This window comes from Taudactylus pleione, unplaced genomic scaffold (assembly GCF_031769625.1).
Source record: "Taudactylus pleione unplaced genomic scaffold, aTauple2 ptg000828l, whole genome shotgun sequence".
Lineage (NCBI taxonomy): Eukaryota > Metazoa > Chordata > Amphibia > Anura > Myobatrachidae > Taudactylus > Taudactylus pleione.
The window spans coordinates 1,903,638-1,926,194 of NW_028285230.1; the positions used below are offsets into that span (position 1 = coordinate 1,903,638).

At 48.6% G+C, this 22,557-nt stretch overlaps 1 protein-coding gene across 1 annotated transcript in view; it reads right to left on the reverse strand.

The window, feature by feature from the left end:
• RSPRY1 (ring finger and SPRY domain containing 1) overlaps positions 1 to 22,557 on the reverse strand; it is a 35,909-nt gene that overhangs the window by 6,463 nt on the left and 6,889 nt on the right. Inside the window, exons 3-11 of the mRNA XM_088458356.1 lie at positions 21,364 to 21,416; positions 20,735 to 20,847; positions 18,272 to 18,398; positions 16,701 to 16,759; positions 15,368 to 15,434; positions 14,709 to 14,840; positions 14,463 to 14,578; positions 3,402 to 3,545; positions 2,005 to 2,116 (exon numbers count right to left, since the gene is read on the reverse strand). Of these exons, the coding sequence (XP_088314482.1) occupies positions 2,005 to 2,116; positions 3,402 to 3,545; positions 14,463 to 14,578; positions 14,709 to 14,840; positions 15,368 to 15,434; positions 16,701 to 16,759; positions 18,272 to 18,398; positions 20,735 to 20,847; positions 21,364 to 21,416 (923 nt within the window). The remainder of the gene's footprint in view (positions 1 to 2,004; positions 2,117 to 3,401; positions 3,546 to 14,462; positions 14,579 to 14,708; positions 14,841 to 15,367; positions 15,435 to 16,700; positions 16,760 to 18,271; positions 18,399 to 20,734; positions 20,848 to 21,363; positions 21,417 to 22,557) is intronic.

The window sequence follows — 22,557 nt, forward strand, 5'->3', positions numbered from 1 at the left end:
ACATGGGGCTGCCAGTCCAGGGTGCCGCAGCCCTACACAGCTTCTAAGGGCTGCGGCTGATGCAGTGCCTAGAAGTCTGTGTTATAGGCATGCACGGTGCCTGCCAGATCTATTGTGCAGGTGCCAGGACCAGGCCAGCCGCAGTGGCAGCCCCCCCAAGGTTAAAGGGTAGGAGCCGCTGCTGCTTAGGACCTATGTGGTCTATACATGATGCAGCTCCAAAACTTCTCCAATGCAGCTCACCAGACAAGCTATAATGTTCAGAGCTCTCTCCCAAAACCTATGATTTTATTATAGCATACCCCCTCCTGATACTGTTCCACTATCACCTATTATCTCAGCATTCCCTCTCCCGCTAGACTGTAAGCTCTCACGGCATGTACTGTACTTGTTCTGTTTTTCTGTATGATTTGTATTGTAGATTAGTCATTCTGACTGCCTGGCATTGCCGAAAATGCATCTTCAAATAAGTGATGATGATGGGTCATTCCATGTCACGTGGACCAGGGGTCCCCACCTGACCATTTACAATTTTGATAAAATGTTACATGAAGGCTGGCGCATCAGACTAACTTAGGGAAGATTTTAGTTCACAATATGCAACAGTAGCAAATCTATGGCCCACAAAGTGGTGGTGGGTGCAACGGTCAGCGACTCAGCAACGCACAATCAGCAGGTGGGGACCACTATAACAGGGTGGGAGATATATTAACGGCAAAAATGCGGTAAAACCCCCGAAAATGCAGTTTTCGGGGATTTTACCGCATTCCCCGTATGTATTAAGCAGTAGAATGCAGCGCATTCTGCTGCTTCGTGTTGCTAGGTAACACCACCTTCATGTGGCGTTACCCAATAGAAGCCTATGGGCTTCTTAGCGCAACGCTCGGGGCTGGGAGGGATCCGGACAGATCCCTCCCATGAGCCCCCGCGGCCTTCTGTGCATGCGGACTTGTGGGTGTTAAACCCGGAAGTCCCTCTGCCCGGCAGCACCGCAAAGGACAGCTCTAATCGAGAGAGCTGTTCTTTGCAAAATTCTTGGTACATGCCGCGGTAATTAACCGCGGTATGTACGCGAAGTCGGGGGGAATGTACCGCATCGGCGATGTCGCCAATGATACATCTCCCCCCCGGAATCATTTGGTCTGGCCCTCTGAGCTTTTTTCTGCTAGCCTCATTTGGCTATAAGGGTGCCTAGAATGGCATCCTGCAACGAGAATCTATGTAGTAGTGCCGCCTGGAGCGTCCTTAGGACGCTTCAGACGCTCACACCGCTGCCCTCACAGCTCCACGGAGCATCCTCAGGATACTCTGGTCATTGCTGTAATCACTGGCGATTGTGGCCCTGCCCCTATGTGACATCACACGGATGGGGTGTGGCCTGCCCCAGGCCCGCGAATAATGGTCTGTATATCAAAATGGTCCTCGGCTGAAAAAAGTTCCCCACCCCTGCTCTATAAGACTGGTCCATGTGACATGGAATGACCCTGAGGGTGTAAAGTGCAGATTATGCACAGCCCCTGGTGTAGAAAGCTGCTCAAACACAAACTGTCACAAGGGATATAAAAAAAGAAAAGGTCCCAATGGTAACTCAAACTCCTCCGCTAATAATATATAGGGCTACACTGATGACAGGGATAATAATAATGGAGTAGGATGTTGGGTCTCTATGTGCCATTTACACCTCATCACACAACGCTCCTAGAGATTATTTTCCCCTCTGCGCACACCCATAGGCTCTCCAAGTTGTGATGACTGCTCCTCTTTGTGTGCTATAATCTATGTGTGTGTCTCGCAGCTGTCACTAGAAAAGGAGGTTTTACACTACAGGGAGAGGGCACTGAAAAGCAAAAGTTCATAATTTATTTTACACTGTAAGTAAAAGATCATCACATAAAAGTCTATTAAAGTTTTCTAAACCTGAAGGGAAAGAGTGTTCTTGTTTTCAGCTTAAACATTGTACTCAGTGGGTAAATGCTACCTCATGCTGGTTAAGGGGGTTCTTACCTTCTTTCCAGCAGGGATGTTGGTGAGCTTTACTCTTAGCGTTGTACCAGATCAGCTGCCTGCAGCCGTCGTACGCACAGGAATACTCATCGTCCCCGATGCCATATCCTTCCTACTCGTAGCCAGGCGCGTGGGTGAAAGAGACAGGACTCATTATTAATGTGCCATTTAGCTTATGGTTGCTAAATGCCAATTATGCCCAATGATACAGTCCGCGATTAAAGTGAAACGGACATTTGGCTTCACTGCAAATTTCTACAGTACCCGTTGCCCTATGTAATTGTACAAATATGAATACATACTGCACTGAGAATAGGGCAGAGATGATGGCTGCACACTGTATGGAGATGCAGGGACTCTGTGTGGGAGACAGCAGCAGACGGCATTATGCTTAATCAGAGGGCTCCCTGGCAGAGAGTACATTGCAGGCTCTCCCACTGCACCCATCTGCACATATACAGCTCAGTGTTATTCTGTCTTCTCCTTCCACAGTGGATTTTTGGGCACTTGACATAATGTGTTAGTCACTATGAAAACCCCTAATAAATCCAAACAGGACAGGTTCTACTGAGCAATGTACCTGGCCTAATACACTGCTTGGGCAGGACCTGGCTCACCTGTGGGTATTGGGCGAGGTCATCAGCAAACACCCTGACAAATTGCCTCAATCAGACTAAATCAAAACAGAAAGTAAGTAGCACAACTACGCAAAATATACTAAGGGCCTGATTCAGTACGGATCGCCAACAGCGATTACACATGCAGTCTTACTGCGAAGAGATGCTAATATCTGCGACAGCTATGCCATACGCAGCCTAACATAAGGACGCCCACCTTACCTTACACACATCCGCAATACTTAGCAAGACTGCGAAACAATCGGTAACATCGAGAACCATCGCAGCCTCACGCACACTTGCACAAGCTCTGACCTTACTCAGGAATTGCTAACCTCATTGCACGATATGAGTACACGAGCTGCGTATGGCATCGCAGCGGCTAATTTATGCACGCCCCTGCAACGGCGTTCAAATGCACTGGCACGCCTGCGTTTCGCCAACCACCTCCCCCGTCACCACTCCCAAACGGTGCTTTGTCAGTCACTCTGCGATGGGTCTGTGTACACAGCTTCGCAGTCCCAATCGCAGTGGAGTGTTTGCGCACTGCAACGCACACACGTGCAGAATGCAATAATCGCCCGATTGCGTGCGTAATCGCAGTTGCAATCACTGTTGAATCAGGCCCTAAGTTGGAGGGAGAAACACTGGGATAGGAAAATATATGACGCATTAAATAAAAATGTATTAATGTAAAAGCTGCTGCAGAACTATTTACGTACAGAAAGGTCAACATTGCATTTCTTAAAATAATGAGACGTTTTTCTGGTAGTTACTTACATGGTTGAGGAATTTGCTGTCTTTGGTCGCCCACCCTATCTGCATAACACCGGAGGTAATGACGGTCACTTCATAGTACCACACGCCAGAGTCCACGCAGAATGTGCAGCGCACACTCTCAAAGGAGGAAGCGTCACAGCGGGCCTAGCATACAGGTGAGTGCGAAGTTATTCTCTACCACAGGGCACAGTGACAGACAGGTGTACGGCTGTCACCCTCAGTGTTTTCATATAATGGAACTTTCCCGCCAATTACCTATCGCAGTACACACTGCATAATGGCTTACAATAAATACATTAGTAATTGTACCAGACATTTTGTACACTATTATTTTTATTACCATCTTAAGACTAATGTTTTACTTCGTAAATGCTGCCACAAAGCTGTGTTGCGCGAGTGCTCGGTCTGTGACCTTTCCTGTAATGCTGAGTAAAGGAGGGGTGAGGCTCAGAGATTATTATAATACGTATTAGAATCCTTGGCTGTAGTGTGGGTGGTGTAATCTACGGCCAGACAATATACCAGTGTTCTAACAGCACTGCAGTAATACAGCCATTTGTACTATTCAAGCAAAACTGCACTGAAATCGCCCCATGATGGCGCTGCTTTACTGAGGAGTGGCAGCCTATTAATGTCTTTCACGCTAATATATATATATATATATATTACAAACATACATATACACACACACACACATATATATCCTGTATATACACACACACACATACATACATACATACATACATAGGGAGTTTGGGAAGTCCCTCTGCAGTGAGTGTGTCACTCTGGAGCCGCCAGTGTCAGTCACACACTTCCCTCACAGTCACTGCGGAGGGACTTACCAAACTCCATATAATGTGTGTGCGATATAAATATATATATTATAATATAAAATATATATATATTAAACTCATTGGTCGGGTTGTATGTTTCTTTGTTATGCATTCGGACGCCCCTGCACCAATTGGGATGAAACCACACGAGGAGATCCAGATGGATCCTGGCCAGGTTTTATGGGGGTTGGCAGAACATTGACCCGGGGAGTCAGTACTGAGCCTTCCACTGGTTGATTTGGACGAAAACTTCACAGGAGTTGTAACACTGGTATATGTAGACAGTAAGGCACCCATGTGAATGTGGTATATGCAGACGGTAGGGCACCCGTGTGAATGTGGTATATGTAGACAGTAAGGCACCCATGTGAATGTGGTATATGTAGACAGTAAGGCACCCGTGTGAATGTGGTATATGCAGACGGTAGGGCTCCCGTGTGAATGTGGTATATGCAGACAGTAAGGCACCCATGTGAATGTGGTATATGCAGACGGTAGGGCACCCGTGTGAATGTGGTATATGCAGACAGTAGGGCTCCCGTGTGAATGTGGTATATGTAGACAGTAAGGCACCCGTGTGAATGTGGTATATGCAGACGGTAGGGCACCCGTGTGAATGTGGTATATGCAGACAGTAGGGCTCCCGTGTGAATGTGGTATATGCAGACAGTAGGGCTCCCGTGTGAATGTGGTATATGCAGACAGTAGGGCTCCCGTGTGAATGTGGTATATGCAGACGGCAGGGCACCCGAGTGAATGTGGTATATGCAGACGGCAGGGCACCCGAGTGAATGTGGTATATACAGACGGTAGGGCTCCCATGTGAATGTGGTATATGCAGACGGTAGGGCACCCGAGTGAATGTGGTATATGCAGACGGTAGGGCACCCATGTGAATGTGGTATATACAGACAGTAAGGCACCCATGTGAATGTGGTATATGCAGACAGTAGGGCACCCCTATGAATATGGTATATACAGACAGTAGGGCTCCCGTGTGAATGTGGTGTATGCAGACAGTAGGGCTCCCGTGTGAATGTGGTATATGCAGACAGTAGGGCTCCCCGTGTGAATGTGGTATATGCAGACAGTAGGGCTCCCCGTGTGAATGTGGTATATGCAGACAGTAGGGCTCCCGTGTGAATGTGGTATATGCAGACAGTAGGGCTCCCGTGTGAATGTGGTATATGCAGACAGTAGGGCTCCCGTGTGAATGTGGTATATGCAGACAGTAGGGCTCCCGTGTGAATGTGGTATATGCAGACAGTAGGGCTCCCGTGTGAATGTGGTATATGCAGACAGTAGGGCTCCCGTGTGAATGTGGTATATGCAGACAGTAGGGCTCCCGTGTGAATGTGGTATATGCAGACAGTAGGGCTCCCGTGTGAATGTGGTATATGCAGACAGTAGGGCTCCCGTGTGAATGTGGTATATGCAGACAGTAGGGCTCCCGTGTGAATGTGGTATATGCAGACAGTAGGGCTCCCGTGTGAATGTGGTATATGCAGACAGTAGGGCTCCCGTGTGAATGTGGTATATGCAGACAGTAGGGCTCCCGTGTGAATGTGGTATATGCAGACAGTAGGGCTCCCGTGTGAATGTGGTATATGCAGACAGTAGGGCTCCCGTGTGAATGTGGTATATGCAGACATTAGGGCTCCCGTGTGAATGTGGTATATGCAGACATTAGGGCTCCCGTGTGAATGTGGTATATGCAGACAGTAGGGCTCCCGTGTGAATGTGGTATATGCAGACAGTAGGGCTCCCGTGTGAATGTGGTATATGCAGACAGTAGGGCTCCTGTGTGAATGTGGTCTATGCAGACGGTAGGGCTCCCGTGTGAATGTGGTCTATGCAGACTGTAGGGCATCCCTATGAATGTGGTATATGCAGACGGTAGGGCACCCCTATGAATGTGGTATATACAGACAGTAAGGCACCCATGTGAATGTGGTATATGCAGACAGTAGGGCACCTGTGTGAATGTGGTATATGCAGACAGTAGGGCACCCCTATGAATGTGGTATATGCAGACGGTGGAGCACCCATGTGAATGTGGTATATGCAGACAGTAGGGCACCCGTGTGAATGTGGTATATGCAGACAGTAGGGCACCCCTATGAATGTGGTATATGCAGACGGTGGAGCACCCATGTGAATGTGGTATATGCAGACGGTAGGGCACCCATGTGAATGTGGTATATACAGACAGTAAGGCACCCATGTGAATGTGGTATATGCAGACAGTAGGGCACCCCTATGAATGTGGTATATGTAGACAGTAGGGCACCCCTATGAATGTGGTATATGCAGACAGTAGGGCACCCGTGTGAATGTGGTATATGCAGACAGTAGGGCACCCCTATGAATGTGGTATATGCAGACGGTGGAGCACCCATGTGAATGTGGTATATGCAGACAGTAGGGCACCCATGTGAATGTGGTATATGCAGACAGTAGGGCACCCATGTGAATGTGGTATATGCAGACAGTAGGGCACCCGTGTGAATGTGGTATATGGAACAAAATGATGAGGAAACAATTTAACAGTTTGGACACAGCCACAAACATTTACAGCCGTGGGAATACATTTTTTGGGAATGACACAAGTATTGGTTTTCACAAAGTTTGCTGCTTCAGTGTTATTAGACCTTTTTGTCAGATGTTACTATGGTATAGTGAAGTAAAATTACAAGCATTTCATAAGTGTCAAAGGCTTTTATTGACAATTACATTAAGTTTATGCAGAGTCAATATTTGCAGTGTTGACCCTTCTTTTTCAAGACATCTGCAATTCGCCCTGGCATGCTGTCAATCAACTTCTGGGCCACATACTGACTGATGGCCGCCCATTCTTGCCTAATCAATGCTTGGAGTTTGTCAGAATTTGTGGGTTTTTGTTTGACCACCCGCCTCTTGAGGATTGACCACAAGTTCTCAATGGGATTAAGGTCTGGGGAGTTTCCTGGCCATGGACCCAAAATGTCAATGTTTTGTTCCCCAAGCCACTTAGTTATCACTTTTGGCAAGGTGCTCCATCATGCTGGAGAAGGTATTGTTCCTCACCAAACAGTTCTTGGATGGTTGTCATGCCAACAGTAAAGCATCCTGAGACCATTCATGTGTGGGGTTGCTTCTCAGCCAAGGGAGTGGGCTCACTCACAATTTTGCCACAGACATGAATAAGACAAGAGATATGGTGAGAACTTACCTTTGTTATCTCTGTTTCTACGAAGTCCATAGGGTCCACAGGGTTGACCTTGGGGTATAGCTGGATCTGGATCCACGGGCACCACGCAGTTAAAGCTTTGCTGCTCCCAGGATGCACTTGGGTCCGTCCTCCTCTATACCCGAGCCACAGCACCTCAGTTGGTAGGCAGCTAAGGCCGGAGGAGGAGACTAAACAGAGAGAAGGAAGACTGGAACACACAAGAAACCATACTCACAGAAATGGGAGACGGAAAAACCGGTGACCAGTCACACAGCCCATATGAAGCCAGGTGCGTCAGGGCGGGCGCCCTGTGGACTTCGTAGAAACAGAGATAACAAAGGTAAGTTCTTACCATATCTCTTGTTTTCTACTTCAGGGTCCATAGGGGGTCCACAGGGTTGACCTTGGGGATGTCCCAAAGCAGTTCAACTAAGGGCGGGGACGCTCCTGTGCTGGAAGGAGTACCCAGCGCCCGAAGGATGCATCCTGAGAGGCGAAGGTGTCAAACGCATAGAACCTCAAAAACGTCTGAATTGAAGACCAAGTGGCCGCCTTACACAGCTGACCAGGGCGCCACGCCGAGCAGCCCAAGAGGGACCCACAGAACGAGTGGAATGAGCCTTAACAGAGGCTGGCACAGGTAAACCCTCCTGTGCATAAGCCTCACAAATAACGGAACAAAGCCAACAGGCTAACGTCTGTTTGTTGGCAGGCCAACCCGTCTTGTGAAAACCGAAGAGGACAAACAATGAATCAGACTTCCTAACCGAAGCAGTCCGGTCCACATAGATTCTAAGCGCCCGGACTACATCCAAGGAAGCCTCACCAGCTGAAAGATCAGGTGACTGAAAAGCTGGCACAACAAGTTCCTGATTAATGTGGAACTTTGAGACCACTTTGGGCAAAAACTCAAAACGAGTGCGGAGCACCGCTCTGTCCTGGTAAAAAATCAGAAAAGGAGGGCGACAGGAAAGCGCCCCCAATTCCGACACCCTCCTGGCAGAAGCAATCGCCAGGAGAAAAACAGTCTTAAACGTCAGCCACTTGAGTTCCACTGACTCAAGAGGCTCAAAAGGAGGAACCTGCAGGACGCGTAGCACCACCGCCAAGTCCCAAGGAGCCACAGGAGGCACGAAGGGAGGCTGAATCCTGAGAACACCTTGGAAAAAGGTGTGAACATCTGGCAGTGTAGCAATCCGTCGTTGGAACCACACGGACAAAGCGGACACATGAACCTTCAGAGAGGCAAGGCGTAAGCCGAGGTCCAAACCTGATTGAAGAAATTCCAAGATCCTAGAAACTCGGAACACCTGAGGATCATAGCTTCTGGACTCACACCACTGAAAGCAAGTGCGCCACACCCTGTGGTAAATCTGTGCGGAAGCAGGCTTGCGTGCCCGGAGCATGGTACCAATAACCGAACTGGAGAAGCCCAGAGACCTCAAGACGGCTGTCTCAAGAGCCACGCCGTCAAAGACAGCCGACCCAGATCCGGGTAAAGGCAGAGCCCTTGAGACAACAGGTCCCGACGCTGAGGAAGAAGGTACGGAGCATCGATGGAGAGGCTCCTCAGATCGGAGTACCAAGGACGACTGGGTCACGCCGGAGCTACTAGCACGAGCGTGCCACCGTCCTGCTTGAATTTCCGCAGAACCCGAGGAAGTAGGGATAGCAGAGGAAACAGATACGCCAGGTGAAACGTCAATTTCACTGACAGCGCGTCCACCAGACATGCGCCTGCGTCTCTTGTCCTTGACCCGTAAACGGGCAACTTGTGATTGTGACGGGAGGCCATCAAGTCCAGCTCCGGCAGCCCCCATCTGTCCACGAGTAGCTGAAACACCTCTGGGTGAAGCGACCATTCCCCGGGATGCACGTCGTGACGGCTGAGGAAGTCCGCCTCCCAATTGAGGACTCCGGGGATGAAGACTGCCGAGATCATTGGAATGTGGCACTCCGCCCAAGCAAGGATGCGAGACACCTCCAACATTGCTGCCCGACTGCGAGTTCCTCCTTGGTGGTTGATATACCCCACCGTGGTGGCGTTGTCGGACTGCACCTGAACCGCCCTTCCGTGAAGAGCAAGGCTGGACGACTGCAGGGCCTTGTATACTGCCCGCAGTTCCAGGATGTTGTTGGGGAGAAGTGCTTCTTCCGCAGACGAACGACCCTGAAGCGACAAAGAGCCGGTCACTGCCCCCCAACCCCGGAGACTGGCATCCGTTGTGAGCAGGACCCAGTCCGGGATAAAAAAGGGGCGCCCCTCGACCAGATGAGCTGTCTGAAGCCACCAAGCCAAAGACAGCTGAACCTCCGGGGACAACACCAGCATCTGAGAGCGGATCCGGTGAGGTAACCCGTTCCAGTCCGATAGAATCAGCCCCTGCGGGGGCCGGGAATGGGACTGGGCAAATTCCACCATGTAGACACCATGGACCCCAGAACTCTCATAGCCGAATGGACCGACAGGCGGCAACTGCTCAGGCAACTGTGTATCGGCAGCTGTAGGGAGGAGACCTTCTCCAGAGTCAGGAAGATCCTTTGCTGACGAGAATCCAGCAGGGCTCCCAAATGAACCATCCGCTGTGATGGAATCAGGGAGGACTTTCTCCAATTTATCAACCAACCGTATGCTTGCAGGCAAGCGTTCGTCAGGTGGAGATGTTGAAGCAGTACCTCCGGGGAGCTCGCCAGCAACAGGAGGTCATCCAGATACGGCAGCAGCCGTACATTCTGGTTCCGAAGATGTGCGGCCATGACAGCCATAATCTTCGTGAATACCCTCGGCGCCGTGGACAGGCCAAAGGGTAGCGCCCTGAACTGATAATGCTGCTGAAGGACAGCGAACCTCAGATACCGCTGGTGCGAAGGTGCTATCGGAACATGGAGGTAGGCATCCTGGATATCCAGGGACACCATGTAATCCCCAGGTTCCATCGCCAGAATGATGGAACGTTAACGGTTCCATCCTGAATTTGGGAACTCTGAGGAATTTGTTCAGAGACTTTCTGCACCAGAAACAGAGACGAATAGTACCCCATCCCTCGTTGTGATTGAGGAACGGGAACAATGACCCCTGCTTTCAGCAAGGACTCTATAGCCTCATGAATCTGTAAAGACTTGGTCTTGTCCTGAGAAGGACTTGTGCAGAAAAACTGGTGGGGCGGTCTGTGCCGAAAAGACAGGGCGTACCCCTGGGAGACCACTTCTCGAACCCAGGTATACGTGGTGGTATTGTGCCAGCACTGGGCAAATAGAAGAAGTCAGCCTCCCACCCTGGGGTCCCCCAGAGGGAGGCCCGTCCCATCAGGCAGAAGGTTTATCTTCCTGCTTGGAAGAAGGGCGCCTGGCACTCCAAGCCTGCTTCTTGGGCTTAGAAGCGGCCTTGGTCGCCGACTGCCTCGGGAAGGACTGACCTTTGGCCTTGCCCTGAACCCGAAAGGCCGAGCTCCGTACCTTGGTAGGTGCAGAAGCCGAAGGGAGGAAGACTGATTTAGACTTAGCCAGAGTATCTACTATCTTGTCCAAGTCTGGACCAAAAAGCAACTCTCCATTAAAAGGTAAGGCCTCCAGGCCCTTTTGGAGTCTGCGTCAGCTGTCCAAGACCGCAGCCACAAGGACCGACGCGCCGACACAGCCGCAGCGGACACCCTAGAGGTCAACAGGCTGGCGTCCAACGACGCTTCCCCAATGTAGGAAGCCGCATCCCTCATTTGTCCTATCAACGCCCTCTGGAGCTCCGGAGCATCATCCGGAAAGGTATCCTCCAAAGCGTTGGCCCAGCTCTCGATGGCCTTAGCCACCAAAGAGATGGTCATGGACGGACGGGCCACAGCCCCAGAGAGTAGATAGACTTTAAACAAGTCTCCACTTCCTTGTCCGTAGGATCCTTCATGGAGGAGACAGATGGTAAAGGCAACGTAGCGCTTTTAATTAAGCGGGTGACGTGGGAATCCACCGCTGGCGGAGTTTCCCATTTCCTGCAATGAGCCTCAGGAAAAGGATAGTTGGAAGCCAACCGTTTCTGCGGTTGGAATCTCTTGCTGGGCAACTGCCAGGCCCCCGCCATATGATCCGTCAACTGGTCTGACAGGGGAAAAACAGTCAAAGCAACCTTGGCCTTTTTAAAATTAGGGTACTTCGACCTAGGAGCCGGCACATCCTCCTCTATATGAAGGATGGCCCGCACCGCCCTAACCAATGCCGGCACATTAATGGAGGACTTAGCCTCCACCTCCTGGGCCCCGGCATCCGAATCAGAGTCCTCGTGGATCTCTCCGTCATCCGAAGACACGTCCGTGTCCGTGAACTGCGCTGCCAGTGAAGCCGGAACGGGTCGCTTGGACGCCTTTGGGGGCAAATCACTGTACAACAGTGACTGAAAAGCTGATGACGAGGCCGCTAGGCTCTGAACAGAGCTGGAAAGGACATCCACCCAGGGAGGGGGTACCGTCTGCAGATACCCCTGAAAGGGCACCATTGACTGCTGCGTCACCGTGAGAGATTGCACGTATACAGGCAATCCCGCATAAGGACCCACAGGCTGAGACCCGGGAGGAGACTGCACCAGATGCGTAACCCCCGGGGAACGGGGGATGGTAGGCTGGGGCAACGCCCTAGAAGGGACCGCAGGCCGGTCCGCGATCGACGCCAGCACTTGTGGAAACATCGCCCAAGGAGGATCCTGCACCACCGGGGGTGTAGAGGGACCAGGTACCAGCTGGCACCGCCCGCACAGACCGTCCTGAAACAAATCCACCCCATCAACCCCTGCTGAACAGCGCCGGCAGGAAAACAACACAGGAGCCACGGAGCACTCATTCTCCTCATCAGACATGACACAAAAAAACTTTTGAAAGAAAATAGTATCATTGAAACAAGGTAAGGCGTACAACACCTGCGCACTCCCAAGTATGCAACACAAACAGCCCACAAAATGGTACTGAGTAGCACACCACTGTATGTGACGGACCTCACAAATACGTAGATTTAAATAATTGAGGTACACAGAAAGAACACCCCTCCCCCACGCACCTGCGGGCCGTAGGAGAAGGAAAGGGATAAAATCTGACAGTAAGTAGAAATAAGCACAGACAGCAGCACTAGCAGTAGTCACATACCATGCAGGAAGTTATACTCACTGCACCTTCAGCTACAATCAACCTCCCAGATTCAGTGTCTGGGAGGGCTATAGCGCTGCGAACACTGTCCTTTGTAGGGGGAGAGGTACGCAGGGGGGCCGGTCCACTGGATGCCGCCTAGGAGCTCTGCGTTGCTGCCTGGGAAGATGGCCGCCGGAGAGCTCTGAGGAGGAGTGGCCGAGTGAGAACAGCCCAGCGTCGCCAGCACGCATGAGAGAAGGCGCGCTGGGTTGAGGGGAGGAGCCACTCAAGCAGGGAAGGCTGCCTCCCCTGGTAGTAATAAAACCCCCAGGGAACCCGATTACCTGCCGGTCCTTACACCCTGGTGGTCCAGCGGTCACGCGGGGTATGCCACAGAGGGGGGAGCCCGCCGCCGCTACTAGCACCGCCGGTCTGTCCCCAGAGACCGGCGTCTGAAGACTGCATTCTGCTTCCCCCACGCGCAGCGCGATGCGCTGCACGCGGCTTACCTGGCCCCATGTGTCCGGCAGCAGTCTGTGGGAGGTCCCGGAGCCACGCTAGTACTGACTCCGGGGTCCCACTGCGCCAGCGGGGCTGTTGGAGCGGCAGCGTGGACGTCCAGATGGACAGTCTGATGCTGCCACTCTGAAGATAGTAAAAAATAAATAAATAAAATCTTTTCTTTTTGAAAAAAATTTAAATAAAGCTATGGGGCTGCTTATGCAGCACCACTGCGCCAGGGTGACCCGACTCCGGCCGGGCACCAACTAAAACTGAGGTGCTGTGGCTCGGGGGCGGGGTATAGAGGAGGACGGACCCAAGTGCATCCTGGGAGCAGCAAAGCTTTAACTGCGTGGTGCCCGTGGATCCAGATCCAGCTATACCCCAAGGTCAACCCTGTGGACCCCCTATGGACTCTGAAGTAGAAAGAATGGTACCAAAACATCACAGTTTGGTGAGGAACAATGCCTTTTCCAGCATGGTGGAGCACCTTGCCATAAGGCAAAAGTGATAACTAAGTGGCTCGAGGAACAAAACATCGAAATTTTGGGTAAATGGCAAAGAAACACCCCAGACCTTAATACCATTGAGAACTTGTGGTCAATCCTCAAGAGGCGGGTGGTCAAACAAAAACCCACAAATTCTGACAAACTCCAAGCACTGATTAGGCAAGAATGGGCGGCCATCAGTCAGTATGTGGCCCAGAAGTTGATTGACAGCATGCCAGGGCGAATTGCAGAGGTCTTGAAAGAAGGGTCAACACTGCAAATACTGACTCTTTGCATAAACTTAATGTAATTGTCAAGAAAAGCCTTTGACACTTATGAAATGCTTGTACTGTTACTTCAGTATACCATAGTAACATCTGACAAATACTTTTGGCCATGGCTGTAGGTGTCAGAGTGAGTGAAGAAACTGAAGCTGAAAATAGGTTGGATATTGTAGCGAGACAACGATCCAGAATATAACACAGAATGGGCCACGAAGCACATACAGGAACTAACTATGAACCTGTCAGAATGACCGTCACACTGCACAGACTAATACTGTTAACGAACTTAACAAAATCTCTGACCTAGAAGACTTCTAATATGGAAGACTGGGTAAAACATTTCTAGAGAAGAATGAAAAGACAGATTTCAGTTCCTACAAGAAACGTTTGAAAGCAGCGACTTTTCCCAAAAGTGATGCTTCCAAGCACTGACTGACAGGGTGCCAAAACTTTTGCACATGTCAGCCATGGTGTTATTTCTTTCATTGAGCAAATAATAATAATTCTGCTATTAAATGTGCAGATTGTGTTAGATTAAGAAAGGTTGTAGACTACGCACACCTATATGAGAATCATATCATACAGGGATCAACTTTATTAAATTGTTACAATGGTTTAGAAATAGAAGAACGTAATCCTTACTTCTAATCCGTAGGGGGAAATTTTGAGGTACTCGCTTACATCATTACTATTGAGCATGGCATTAATTGGCGTCAAGTCGGCTTTTTCATACGTTAGCTGTCGGCCTTCCTTTAAAACTGCAACAGAAACGGGATGAATTAGTAGAAATGACAGCGGATTTTCTCTCATTACAATTATATACAGTAGCTGTGACACCAGAACGCATCCCTCCGACGCTGGACAAGACAATATAATGGAAGGACTTACACAAGTTGTCTAAACTCCACTGGGCACAGAAGCCGACCTGACGCTTTAAAAAGTCTCCGTTATTTGTCCAAGTCTCCAGCAAGAGAAGACGGTCGCTAATCTGAGACTCGGAAACAGTCATTTTATTCTCACCTGGGAGGAGGAAACAGAGCAACAGTCACTTAGAGACATGCCATTTATTTTATTGTATAACTTTTCAGCATAGTTTATATTCGAGTGTTCATTCTAGCACCCTGCACCTGTCACAAACCGTGTGGTTCCTCCTTCCTGCCTGGGGTGTCACTCTCTCCTCTGGTGCTTCTAGCATACTCTGGTCTATATCTCAAAAGTTTGTTAGCTGAGAGAGCAGAGAGCGACACCCCAGACAGGAAAGAAAAACTGCATGGGTTGTGGCAGGAGCAGGGTGCTAGAATGTACACTAGTCTATGGGTTAGATTTACTAAAACTTCTACAACAGACAAGTGGAGGTGTTGCCCATAGCGACCAATCAGATTGTAGCAACCAATCCCCTATTGCATTCTATTTTGATGATCGTTTCAAGTGCAGGGACATTTGTGACCCATAACCATCAAATAATCTATCATACACAGAGCAGACATAACATGCACCCAGACACGGCCAGTAATCAGATCACGCCCCACTCTGGAAACTCTTCTTACTTGTTTGTGAAAATTTCTCCAGTGCAATAAGTGCAAATAGAATAACCATGGGATGGAACCTGAAGTTCTGAAAGAGAGAATTCGCAGATTAGGATGATGGTATATAGAATACATGATAAATCAGGATGTCCATAGCTAAACACAATTCCCGGTTATCTGCAGAACTCTCCTGACGGCTGGATTCTGCGTGTGTCCTACTAAAGCTCAGGTGACTCATAGAGAGGTCACTATTGCATAGGTGGGAGGGGAGGGAAGGGGCGTGAATTGATGTTACCGTCATACGTAACTATGGGTTTGACTCAGAGACGATTATTACACGGATCGAGTGATTGTTTGCTAATGCCCAGACGGGAACGGCGATATAATATATTTGCATACTTAGGTGCACTTCATTGACCAAAACTGATTAGATGCCAAGAGCTACCGCCTCCTGGTACCTATGTTACTTATTGCCAGTGTCCATGCGAGAGTCTTGTAGCAACTACATCTCTCCTGGTAAATTCCCTTGTGCCATACATATAAGTAACCCAGCCTCATACACAGACACAGGAAGGCACACATAGGGGGTGCTACATGGCAGTCACTGGCTATATAATAGCACTGTGTAATGTGACAGGATGCTGCATGAGAGGGACTGAGCAGGTTACATATTGTAATGTGCAGATGAGGTACATTTAAAGAAGAAAAAAAATAAATAAAAGTTGGTGGAGAGAAGATGGAAGTCGCTAGTATTGTACAGATAGTGTGGGAACGAATGTGCTGTGATCTTTCACACTCTGGAAGGAATGAAGACTGTCCCAACATGGCCGCTGTACGGAACACTATCTTTGACGATTATTTATGCCAGAGGTTGCTGATCGTACAAAGCCTCACGTCACTCCGTACAATAAACTATCCAACATTGCTAGAGAGATCTTTATTCATTCCACTGGTTACAGATCTACTCAAATGTTACATTGCCCTCTTAGATCTACCCTGTGTCCTACACCTGGTCTCTGATGATCACCCCTACAAGACTTCTCCTGTGCTGCTACCCAGTTATAGTATTCCCTACCACGGCTGGTCAGACTCTCCCACAGCCTCCATATCTATGACTCTTTGGCTTTGAAAACCCATCTCTTTATTAGAGCTTACCACACTGCCACCAATACTACCCACACAAAGCTCCCAATATCCACTTTGAACCACACAAGCTCCTGTTTCAGAGGTTTCCATTTCCAATTAGTGTAATCCCTCTCATAAGCAGGGCCCTCCCTACCCTGTGTTTCCATGTCTGCCCTGTTTTAGGTAGATCTTGTTCTTCCTTACTGTCCGGTGTCAGGTTCATACTTACCAAACTTTCTAACAAATACTCCAAAATCCCAGGGCTCAGTAAAGACACACTGGCAGGTCCTAAAAGAGAACGCTTAGATTTAAAATAAAAAAAACGTTATTTTTCCAACAGTTGTAGATATCGACCTGAAACGACATCCTAAATCAGGTCTGTCTCCACTGGTTTTAACTTATTAATACATACACTTCCATTAGGCTAAGACTGTCAACTGAAAGGGAACCTGTTCACCAGGAGCGGCTTGGCATTTCATTAATTTGGCGAAAAAAAAGGGATTGCATTGTAACACATTGAGCCTTATTCAATTTGAGCCGAGCCGCAATACTTTTCGCGTCCCGGACTTTCCGCCTACATTGCGTGTTTTGTAGGTGGAAAAGTATCGCGCTCATCCCCGCTTTACCCCGTATTCAATTTGAAAGTACGCGAAAAACGGGACCTGGCGAAACTTGAACAGGCGGAAAAGTACTGTCAGATTTGCAGAAATCAGCCTGACACCCCCCAAATGGGAATTCCCTATGGTACCCCCAGATTTGGCTTGCTGACGGTATTTGGGGATTTTAAACGGGCTGAATAGCTGCTAATTAGCGTTTTTCTATAAGTGGTGCAGAATAGTATTCAGGAGTATTTTTTGCAGAAAATAACTTATCCCAGCAAATTTGGGGTACTTAAAAACGGGGGTCAGCATATTTAAAAGTTGCTAAAGTGAATATGAAAAAATCGTAAAAAAAAAAAAAATCATCTGCCGCAAGCACCTGCAATAAAAAAAACACTTGGGGCATACTTGGGGACCCCCCCAGATTCAAGTTCGCTAGTTTTTAACTTTGTACCCCAAGATTTTTTTTTTTCATCCCCAAAATGAAAGTGATTTTTTTGGGAGTTCTTAAAAAATTTTTTTGACAGTTTACCTTTGGGGGACTGTCTGAAGGCTGCACGGGGGTTCCCGCAACGTTGCACCCCAAAACTCCAATTCTGCACTTTTTTCCGCCTGCTATTCATGAGCAAAACTTTTTTCCTAGTACATTGCATTGACTCTCCGCCTAGGCGGAAAGTCTTTCAAATTGGATACGGAGTAAAATCATAACAGGCGAAAATGACGTCATCGGTGAAAAAGTATCGCGGATCTGGACTTTTCGCCTCAAATTGAATACGGGCCTTAATATGCTAAATAGCAGATGTGGAAGCTTTATCTACTATCAGACGATCCTCTCCTCTTTCCCACAAAGGATGCGGCTCGCTCTTGGCATCTCCCTCTCTGTACGCCTGTTAGTAATGCAGTTGTACCTATGATGGAGATGAGGTGGTAGGAAGAGCTAGAAGAGGGAGATGGCATTGCCCATGAATGCAGTCTAGCACATAGGGCCATAATACATCCTTTAGAAAATATTCATCGTTGTAAATAAATAAACCCCGGTCTCCCTCCTCCTGGTGATGGGGTCACTCTTACTATAGGTTACAAATCAGAAGAATTGTTTAGCTGGCATCCCTGCTGCTTGCACAAACCGTTCAGCGGCAGGAGGTGTATTGGGGAAAATAAGTTGCAGTTATCGAGTCCACGTAAGATGCTACATACTCACCTGCCAATTTCTCAGCCAAGCACCCTAATACTGCCGTTGTATTGCGGTGTTTGGCAGGACTGCAGGAGTCTTGGATTGCTGTGGTCCCACTTAGATTCAACTTTTCTGTCAGTTTCTGAAGGGCATCCTGTAATAGATCATTTCAATTGATTGAAAACTATTATTAGTCAAAGTGACTTTTTTGTTTCCATGTTGCTGTACAGTCATCTCCTGATAAATCAGACTGGTCTTACAGAGAGCAGCTATTCGTGTCGCTATAACGCCGAATTAAGGTCGTCGATGGTTGATTCAACACAGGTGGCGGAGTTGTCAATGCCCCTCCCCTGGGAGCCCCAGTCATTAGTGTGGGTGGTTCCTCAAGGAGGGCACTGAAAGCACAGCTGTTACCATTTCATAGGCAAATCGATCGCTGAACTGCTGGAGACAACGGCGCCGATGCTTACGCCTGTTTGCGGAGCACTTTTTGCATGATTTCGCACAGCTCATGCTCCGCAACCAAGGGAATGAAAATACCAGCTATACAGAGTCATACGCATTCAGCCACATCTCCACTGTGACTGAGGGGTTAGAACGGGCTGTAGGGGGGCACTCTGACGTGGGCGAAGTTCAGTGGGGGCGTGTTGATGGAATAGTGGGTTATGCAGAGCAGGACCTGTTTCCAGGTATATATTTCACCAAGTATAGGCTGGTGCACACGTGCCCTCATTATGATCACAGCTATCAAACCAAGCATATAGATAGGGGTGTCCCACATACAGATGAACAGACACAATTAGTTCTCTGCACGCCATGCTGGAGCTGTAACGGAGGACTTGCATTCAGCTCTGCACCAGCTCCCCTGAGAGGCCGGGCGATGGAAGCAGATAAGGGATAGGAGCATACCATATTCTGTACAGTCAACCATGTGTGTGCCATACAGTATACTGACGGGGAATCGGTATATCGCCGGACTAGCCCAGCGGATGAAATACCGATGCCGGAAGACCGGCAGATGGAAATCCCGACAGGCCGGTAAGTATTAACCCTATGCCTCTACCCCCCCCCCCCCAACCCTTCCTTATTGGTGACTAACCCTAACCTCCCCCCCCTAGTGCCTAAGCCTAACCTCCCCCCAGGGGTGCCCAAACCAAACCCTCCCTCCCCACACCCTAAACCTACCGGGGGGGGGTGCCTAACCCTAACCTCCCCCCCTAGTGCCTAAGCCTTAACCTCCCCCAGGGGTGCCCAAACCAAACCCCCCCTCCTCGCACCCTAAACCTTCCGGGGGGGTGGCTAACCCTAACCTCCCCTCGGGGTGCCTGATTCTAACCCCTCCTCCCCCTAGCCTAACCCTCCCGGGGGGTGCCTGACCCTAAGTCCCCCCGGGAGTCCTAAACCTAACCCTACCCCCGGCTAGCAGCTCCCGACATCCGGCTTACCTACGATCGGTATGCCGGGCGTTGGAATCTCGGCGTGGGGCTAATGATAGGCGTCAGTATATAGACGCCTATCATTAGTTCCATGCCGGGCTTTCACTGTCGGGAAGCTGGCGGTTGGTATTTCAGCTGCCGGCTTCCCGACTGCATCCCTACTGTTAGAAGTGTAATATATGCTGCAGAATCCTATGGCCTGCCACCACCTTGTACCCCTCCCCCCTTGTCTTCCCTATACCCTGCTGTGACCCCTACACTGCCCACCCTAGGAGAGGAGAGAGCTGTAAGCACTGACACCTAGGAGGGAGCATTACACTATTTCTCAGCATGTATGAAGTGAATGTGGCTCCTGATTGGGCAGAAGGAGTGATCAATCCAGTCTGTCAGCCAATGCAGATAGCTTCCTTCTCTACCTGCTGTCAGAACTACCGGATATGTGGCCGCATTTTGGTAATAGGATTGGGAAAGATTGATGGGAATCCCCCACAAAACGGTTACATCAGAATGGGCAGGAGACAAGTGCCTATGTTACAGGGAATGAACAAGAGACTTCCCCTTTACAATCATGTCAACATTCTCAGAAGCAACAAGAGCCATGTACAGGAAACGGGTTTAAAAAAAATCATTTTCAGAATCCTAACATTTCTATATACTCTAAAATACATGAATCAACTAAAAGAATCGTAAAACCAAAATAAACTTAGCTAGACTAAGAACTAATTATATATATATATATATATATATATAAAAATATATATTTTTTTCATGTTTAAACCAAGATGCCCAAACACATCTGACTCATTCTGGTGGCAGAATTAATAATATCAAATAAAACGCACTCTCAGTTAACCCTTACATCCCTTAGGGAGGCTCACGGCCGTGTAAGCTTTAATCTAACCGAACGTTAGTGAATTGCTCCATCGGCACAGTGAGTTTTTATAGAGTGATTATTGCACAATCACGTTACCCTGGTAGTCAGGTTTTTATTATTATTCACATAATTTACGACAAATGATTTATTCCAGGCTGAGGATAACCAGATCACACGTACTTTTGTTGGCAACGGACATTCATCCAGTAACAATGTAATGACAGCTGGACCCAAGGGATCGTCTAATGGAATGACTCTAATGAGAGACTGCACCACATCCAGCCAGCCGTTATCTGTTGCAGGAAAGCAGAGAGATCAAGTGAGAAATAAAACATCCAAAATGTAGATTTGTAAGCCATAGAAAAACTCCCATATCAGGTGCTTTAAATGTTATGGCGGAATGGTTACAGCTTGCTGAGGATTGGGAGGAACGTGACAGCAATGTAATGTAAAGCACAGCTAACACGCCATTATAGGGAGGCTTAAGCTGCATACACACACACACAACGATTTTGTTACCAACGATTTTATGAACGATTTTCTGTCAGATTATCCGTCAGATTTTTTAAAGTGTAATGAACTATTTTTTTGAACTACAAACGATTTTTGCATATTCCCTTAATGAAAATCATTGTTGACAAGTCTGACTGAACTACAAACGTGAACGCGCATGAACGATGATCGTTCATCGTTTGACTCAGAAAGTGAACGATTTTTTCAAACGAAATCGTTCAAATAATCGTTGTGTGTGTGTATGCAGCTTAAGAAGTACAGTCCAGCACAGAGGACAGAAGTACAAAGCTAAGTACCTGTTTCAGCCATTTCGTGCAGCGTGATCATGGAATAGGGGGGCTCCTGATCGCTGAAAAGGAATGGTTTACATTTGGGTTAGTTGTTTTGACAGACAGAGGAAAGGACATGCACAGAATTTTATGGCTTCATAAATTACAAGCAGGCAATGATCACAGATTATGTGTTGTAATACCAAGGATGTGTTCATGAACCAGCAGAGTACAGTAGTAGATGCTGCAATACAGGTTTACACAGGCGGAATCCAACTGTAATGGGCACCCAATGGAGCATTTCCGTCGTTGCTCGGATCGGGGCATGAATGATGCGGACGCCCACATTTCTGCTCGCAGCCTCCTGAGGTGGTGAGCAGTATTGTGCGAAATGTCTGGCTTTTTTTCGCAGCCCCAACGGCACTTTCGGCCTATTAGTTTAGTCGGGTTCAGCCGTTTTGCGAGGCTAAGCCCGCTGCTTTTGAACGCGATAATTGATGGGAGCCCAAAACAATTGAATTGCACCGTTGGGCTCCCATTAATTATCACCGCCCAACAGAGCCGTAGCTAGACTTTTTGGTGCCTTGTGCCAGAAAGAGCATTGGCGCCCCCCTCATTTTTCAAATAATGCACCCAAAAAAGGGGAATGGACTCATGGGGAGGGGCCAGGGAAGAGATAGGTGAGGCCAGGAGATGCTGGGGATGAAAGAAGAGGAAGCTACAAGTGAGAACGATAATAAACAGAAATTTGACAGGCCCAAACAGCGCCCCCTGACCTGTGGTGCCCTGTGCGATGGCACCAGCCACACTACCCTAACTACGGCCCTGCCGCCCAATAAACAATTGATTCGGCCCCTAAAGCTGCCCATCCACTAGAAGACAGGCAAAAGATTGCTCAATTACGACATTGTAATCGTGCAGTCGTTTGTCAGTCTGTGATGTGCCTGCACTGACTGAGCAGTCGTTCAGTGCAGGCTCATCAATCATCTGCTAACATGCTCAACTTGACATTATCGTCAGGTTGTCCAGCATGTTTGTCCGATGATAGATGTCTAAACGACCAGTGGGAGCGCGCATCGCTGGTCGTTTGCAAAACTGTCTCAAACGAGTTATAAACGATAATGATATTGTTATCGTTCAACTTAATCGTCCAGTGGATGGGCACCTTAATACTCCTCCAAGATGGTTGCTATAAAAAGATTAAAGGTTTAGCAGGGTCTA